Here is a 7,615-nt window from a genome sequence, read left to right on the forward strand (position 1 = left end):
ATATATTTATATATATATATATATAAATTACTATTATTATTATTAAAAGTTTTGGCTGTGGCTAGGAGAAAAACTAATGCAACAACAGTGACAATACAAAGATTAATACAACGATTAAGTAACAATGATCATTATTATCATGAAGATCATAATCACAATCATCATAATCATCATCGTAAATAAAATCGAAACAAAAAGTACCAGCTGTCATAAAAAGTTGTTTGCTAGCTCTTCTTCCTGATGTATATACTTCCTCTGGTGTAATTTCAATTTGTGCAACCATATTTAATTGTGCAACTTCATCATCTTCATTTCCCATATTGAATTTTATGAAAATATATCTGCACCTAAATCTATCTATATATATAAATCTGTCAATATATATATATATATATATATATATATATATATATATATATATATATATATATATATATATATATATATATATATATATATATCAGGCTTATATATCAGCAAAATAAATTTGGCATAAAATCGTTAACATAGAAATGAGGTTGGCAATTTTCAGCTGACTTCAAACATAAGAGCTGTGTCTGGCTGACAGTATGTACATTTATTTTTAAAAAATAATAAAAAATATTTTTTTATTGATTTGTTATTTTATTTCAGGTATTATAATAAAGCTGTGGATATAAAGTATTAACAAAGCTAAACTTTCTTTATTCTTTAACTTAAAAATGTTTACCCTTTTTAATTTGTAAACCAATAAATAGTAAACATAGTAAGAGTATAAAGAAATATAACTTTCATTTAAATTTTTTAAATTAGGTATGGATATTTTTCTTGTTATACAATTCAAATTAGGCTTTTAGGGTTCAATATAAGAGGAGCCCATCTGCAAAACGAGCTAAGTCACAAAAATAAAAATTTTGAGTTAATTCTATTTCCATATTTTATATACTTAAATCTATCATCTATTTAAATATTGGACCAATTAAAAAATTTTTGGTCCTAAAAATGGACAAAGAAAGTACCAATTTATGTTGATGCGCAACTAAAAGCAGTTTAGTTTTTTGTTGTTTTCTTAAAATCAGTTTACTTGGACTTAGCGCATTTTGCAAATGGGCTCCTCATAAAGTGATAAACTTTTTATCAATTTTTTCAATTTTAAACCGATTTGACTAACAAGATTTTTTCCACGAAATTAGTTAAAAAATTTCCTTTTCAAAGGATTATAGTTAATAATTACTTTTAATAAACAATAGAGGTGGTGTGTGTCTAGTTTATAAACTTGAGCAAAAAATCGCAATGAGACTTTTTTTCAACAAGAATTGGGTAATTGATGTAAAGTTGATTGCTGAGGTAGTAAGCCATGCTGCTTGCCTTAATAGCATTTACAATCCTAAGATAAATAATAAAAATTAAAAAGAAAAAAAAAAAAATAACTAGCTTGTGTTTTTTTAGTAAATAAATATTATTTAAACTTTGATTACATAATTCAATAAATGTAATCTTTTTTTGTAAAAGTATCGTTTTTTCAATAAGACGTATAATAAAATGTTTAAAGATATCAGACTAAAAATAGAGTGGTAGAATGAGCAAATTTGAGTAATTAACAATATTTATGTATTATTAAGCTGACCAACATTTTTATGTAGGAGAACGCAGTGCCAAACAAATAAATTTAGATTATTACAGCTCTCCTACAAAAATAGAAGGACATTGGTCACAGTATTATCAATCAATCAATTAAAATTTATTGACAGGCTCAAGGCCCAATATAATAAATATACAATGGGTAAAATAAAATGGATTAGAATAAAACAAAGACTAATGCACTTGAGTATAAACAAAACCCAAGAAAAAAATAAATAAATAAAATAAAGATAAGAAATTAAAGTGCTATAAATATAACTCAGCTCTCCATTTAAACATCAGTGGAGACTGCAAGAACCTGTCTGAGTTAACAAAAGCTTTTATGACGAGGTTCTCACTATTCTGCAGCAGTAACAGTGAGGAGTATTGTTGCTTGCGAATAACAACATTAAGTGAATAGGCACCATGTTTCACAAATAATTCACTTGCACTGTTCCATGGTGGCTTGTTTAATATCAAGCAAAGTGCATTATTATATGCAACACATAGGCAATGGAATGAGTCTTTTCTCCAAAGATACCACAGCTGACAACCATAGATTGGGCTGCAAAAGGCATTAAATAACATGATCTTTGTTTGTATTTGTATAGAGCTGAACTTTCTACGGATGAGGTTAGCTTTAGCATAGATAGAGCACACGTGTTTTAAAATATCTTTGTCATCCTGCATATCGTTTGAGATCAAGTGACCCAGATATTTATAATGACTAGTGTATGTGAGAACCATGCCAGATAATGTGAAACTAGGGCTATTTATAAGGGGTTTATAAATTTCAAAAAACATTATTTGAGACTTAATATTGTTATAAACTATATCATGTTTCACAGCATAACTGGAGCATAAATCAAGTAAGATCTGGAGACCTTTGGCTGAGGGTGCACATAGGACAATATCATCAGCATAAAGAGCATGGTTAACAAGAGGACCCAAGCAACAGCCTACGGTAGTTTTATTGAGTAAAACACTAAGATTGTTAATATATATATATTAAATAAAGAGGAGACAGTACACCTCCTTGTCGCACTCAATTACTGATATTAAATGTTTTGGATAATATTCCACCCCCAAAGGATCTGGGATGTTTGACCAACATACCAGACAATGATTAAGCGTAAAGTTACACCAGAGATAATTTTAGATTTCGTAAATAGTGTATCAAAGCGAACTCTACCAAAGGCTTTACTAATGTCAATAAACGCCACATGCATATTTGAGCCATGTGATAGGTAAAAATTTAAAATATCTTTTAAAATAAAAACTGGCATAAAAGTGCTATGGATTTTCTTAAATGCAAATTGGTTTGGAGTCCCAGTGAAACTTTCATTAATGCGTGAGACAAAAATATGTTCCAAGATCTTGGAGAAAATTGTCACCAAAGCAATTGGATAATAATTAGCAGAATCGGAGATGTCACCATTCTTATATTTAACCACAGGAGAACTAACAGAGTGTGAAGCATCAATAGGCATGTATGTCTAACTTAGTTGGACATATATTATATATATATATATATATATATATATATATATATATATATATATATATATATATATATATATATATTACAATAATAAACAATATATGCAATATATATATATAGTACTATATAACTATAAACTAACTAGATTTAGTTAGTTATATACTATATGTAGTTAGTAGTATACAATTAGTGTTAGTGGTAATATTTTATTATGTCACATTTTAGAACAATAAAATCAGGGTGTTAGCCAGGAATATATTTTTTACTGTGTTTTTGCGATATTGGGAATATTTATTGTTATTGTTTTACAAAGTGTTGGGATTTTTTAATTAAAATTGTTTTATTCCTTCAAAAAAAAAAAAAAAAAAAAAAAAAAAAACGTCATTGTATTTTGGGAACTTCAAATTCATTGGGAATTCCGCGTTATATGCAGTGTCATTGGGCTGGCTAACACCTTGAAAATTTTACATTTTAGAACATAAACTTTTGAAAAACCTTAAGTATAGTCTTTTTAAAGAATACTACTTCTAAATTTTGTTTATTTAAATTTTTTAAATTTAAATAAGCTCAAGCTGAATAACATCAAAACACTATGTTTTGATGTTGCTGTAGTTTCCAACTGCGATCAATTTCCAATTTACAGAAACATAAACAAACTATGAGAATTTTTGTTTGTGATCTAAAAAATTCTGCAATTAAAATGAGTTTAAACATCATAGTATTGTAAAAACATTAAAATATTACAAAAACACATTAAAATATCATAATAAAAATGAATTGCTAATTTATTTTCACAAAAAGACATTTAAAAAAAATATAATACAGATATAATAGCGATTAATAAAATTAAATTGCAGCGCTTTTATTTCTAAGCACACATATAAATAAAAATCCAAATGTCTAAAAGGCAATTTAAAAATGTACCAATATAATTATGAAATAATTAATAATAGATTTATCTTATCTTTTTAAAATATATTAAACTTGATAAATTTTTTTTTTAATAAATAAAACAATATGTAATTTTTCTCTAATTATTCATGACCTGGTTTTACTCGTCTGATTTATAAATAAATTAAGAATACTTTATATATGTTTATATTCACATCAAAATATCATGTTATATTTACATCAAAATATAAATTTACATCAAAAGCTTTTTATGGCTTTCTTTTTACATTTAACCTTTTATTGCTAATTTATCTTGTGATAATTATTTTATTATTATATAAATATTGATCAATATAAGAATTTAATACTTATAGTATAGAATTCAATTATATCGTTGTTCTTATTTATATTGATAATTATTAATTGTTAATAAAAATAAAAACAACAAATAAAAAATACTGTATAAATTAAATTATACAAATACATATTTTAAATACATTTTTGTACTCTATTGGAGTACAAAAATACATAAAATAGAGATTGCTTATAAATTCGGATTATTTAAGAAATTTGTTTATTGTTGACGATAAATCCATAGTTTGTTTTATGGTGCTTAACATTTTATATTCGCCGCACATGCACGTCGCACATGCACGTAACATCGCACACCGCTCATGCACAAAAATAAAAAACTTTATGTTTTCGTAAGATTATTCAACATACTTTTTGTCGGATTTCTGACGATATTTAAGGAATTCCATTAATTGCGTAAACTTTTTCAACAATCTTTGCGGTGCTCTGTGACAAAACTGTCAGGTCATTTTTAAGCAACTTAATATCAAGAAGAAAAAAAATCAAATCCAACCACTTAATGAGGGGGTAGTAAATTTTATATGAGCATTACTTTCTAAAATTAAAATTTTTGAATAAAATAAAGCCTCTCGATGAATAGGAAATATGAATAGTTTAGAATAGGAAAGTAAAAACAGCAACTTTTCATTATCTAATTGCCTTCACATTTGAATCAATTTTTACCTCATTTCCTTTACATTTAGGGAAAACTTTTTGAGCTATTTTTGTTTTCAGGCTCTAAGAGCCTTGGCTTTTTGTAAAGCATATCTTTTAACATAAGTCTGAACACTATTGTTTTAACATAAGTCTGAACACTATTGTTTTAACATAAGTCTGAACACTATTGTTTTAACATAAGCCTGAACACTAGTTTGCAATGCCTTAAAGAGTCTCAAACATTATTTATACCATTTTTAGTAGTTTAGATCTTATAGGTGAGACCGTAGCACATAAAAGAATGTGAAACGTTTAATGTTTGCGTTTAAATTGATTTTCCATTCTAAAATTGTTTTTATCAAAACAATTGTTATACTTACGTTTACGAGCAATCAAAAGCGAAGTTTGTTTTTCCACTACCTAACCAACGCTTAGTTCCACTATCCAACTAACGCGCAATTCCACTACCTTCTGAAGTCTGAAAAGGTATTTCAACTTCTAACAAAATCGTAAAAGATGAAACTGTAAATACATTACAAAATAGAAATGATTGAAAATCTTTGAGCTAGTTGCCATTGAAGGAAAACCCATAAAAATTAGCAAAAAATAGTATTAATAATAAATAGTTGCGGATACATAATATATTACCTATTAACAAATCGTCATGGTTTTCACAAACGTAAAAACATTTAATTAGTTTAACACAATACGTAATTTATATTGAACGAAACTTTTAGTTAATTTACATAATATGCGGCCAATATAAAGCATTTATATAAGTATATAAGCATTTATAATACATGTATAACATTCTCATGAAATTATTAAAAAAGCGTTTCAATTAATGATGTTTCAATTAATGATGTTTCAATTAATGATGTTTCAATTAATGATGTTTCATTTAATGATATAAAGTTTCAATTAATGATATAAAGTTCTAAAATGTTTTTAACATTTTAAAACTTTATATCAATAGTACTAAAAAACAATTATGTGTGTACTTTTGTTTTCCGGCTCCAGCAACCTCAGCTTTTTGTATCAGCGTATCATTTTATATAAGCATGAATGAGTTTCAAATATCAGAAAGTCATGCGGACGCTTTTTAGTTGTACCATTTTTTTTTTTTTTTTATTAATTTAGATCTGATTGATGCAAAAAAAAAAAAGAAAAACGCAGCACAAAAAAAAAAAGCGTTAAATGTTAGTGTTGAAATAGATTAATCGACAAAATTTTGCAAAAAATGCAATTTCGATTGCTCGTAAAATCAAACAGGCAAAGTGAAAAAAATCATATGGAAATGCAGGTTTTTTTTCCATAATTTCTTAGAACGTAAGCGTGAAGTGAATATCATTTATATGGCGCTTGTCATTCATTCAACAATTTAAATTTAAAATGAGGAATGCAAAAACTGTTTATTGAAGATTCTCATTCATCTAATTGAAAGATCAATAACCAAAGGATCCAAAGTCGAGAAAAAACGGAGTCGAGAAAAATCGAGAAAAAACTCCGTCGGAGTTTGGATATTACTTTGTTATAAGTTAAAAAATTAAACTATCTAGTTGATAATTAAACATTGTTCTTGTATTTATTTTTTTTAATTTTATATATTTCTATTTATAATTCATAAAAAAATTTTAAAAAATTTATATTTCTTTGTACTTGAATTTTTTTTTTTTATCACAATCTTTTAACGAACAAGTTTTATTTAATAAATGGTTTCTAACCGGCATCGGTTAGGAAGAAGACGTGAACTTTCAGTTAAATGCCCTTCCGCGGTGCTCTGTAATAAAGACTTCTTGGGGTACCTATAGTAAAAACAAAAAAAATTAAAAAAATAGGTATCTATTCTAAAGATCTTTTAAAATAATATTTTAAAAAGATGAAAACATCCATCATTTCATCAGAAAGTGAACTACGAAACTTTGTGACAAATCTGGAAGACAAGAAAACTCTTTCTGCTTCCGAGGAAGTTGCTTGAATTCTGTGAATGTCTAGTTCAAATTTCAAAACTGCTTCTGATTTCACACCAGTTACTTCATATTCTTTTAACTGATCGGTGAAGGTCTTGACTTCTTTTGGCGTTTTAGCTGTTGATTGATTTTGCTATAGAACTTCTTGAATTTCGACAAAAAAAGATGTCGATTGTAATGGTTCTTCTTGTTTGCTTTTAGCGCGATTATCTGATTTTGATTGGAGACTATTTTCTTTTGTTGTAAGTAGTTGATCAAATAGTTTTGCAGCATAAACTTGAAAATCTTTTTTAGAAGCGTAAAAAAATGTGGGGTTTTTATTTAAAAAAAAATCGGGATTGTGCAAATAACGACTCAATGATACCAACATAATGTTTTTACGATTTTCGTATCTGGAGATTAACACCTCTGCAAAATTAAAACTGATGTCAGTTTCTACAACCTATAATTTCCTTATTAACGTTTCCATAATAATGTCACACTTCAAAATTGTTGTATTTGGTTTTTCCAAGCGAACTGCAGCGTCAGCAATGACTTCTAATAAGTCAGACAACAATTTTAAGAAATCCTAATCAATTTCATCATGTTTAAGCCGTTTAGTTCTTCGAGTGTTTTTTTACAGCTTCTAAGCAATCCAAAAATCTTT

At 26.8% G+C, this 7,615-nt stretch overlaps 2 protein-coding genes across 3 annotated transcripts in view; both read right to left on the reverse strand.

Moving 5' to 3' along the window:
• Positions 1–5,561, reverse strand: part of LOC136080445 (obscurin-like) — a 28,778-nt gene extending 23,217 nt beyond the window's left edge. The window contains exons 1-2 of one of the 2 annotated variants that reach the window (XM_065797084.1): positions 5,380–5,561; positions 202–347 (exon numbers count right to left, since the gene is read on the reverse strand). In XM_065797084.1, the coding sequence (XP_065653156.1) occupies positions 202–319 (118 nt within the window). In that variant the 5' untranslated portion in view covers positions 320–347; positions 5,380–5,561. Of the gene's footprint in view, positions 1–201; positions 368–5,379 lie in introns of those variants that run through there. The other variant, XM_065797083.1, reaches the window with a different exon arrangement.
• LOC136080105 (uncharacterized) lies at positions 1,867–3,089 on the reverse strand. The gene is made up of 2 exons (XM_065796714.1): positions 2,716–3,089; positions 1,867–2,584 (listed from the first exon to the last, which is right to left on the reverse strand). Exons 1-2 carry the CDS (start codon positions 3,087–3,089, stop codon positions 1,867–1,869), a joined length of 1,092 nt encoding a protein of 363 aa, XP_065652786.1.
• Positions 5,562–7,615: the final 2,054 nt, after the last annotated feature.

This window comes from Hydra vulgaris, chromosome 05, assembly GCF_038396675.1.
Source record: "Hydra vulgaris chromosome 05, alternate assembly HydraT2T_AEP".
NCBI lineage: Eukaryota > Metazoa > Cnidaria > Hydrozoa > Anthoathecata > Hydridae > Hydra > Hydra vulgaris.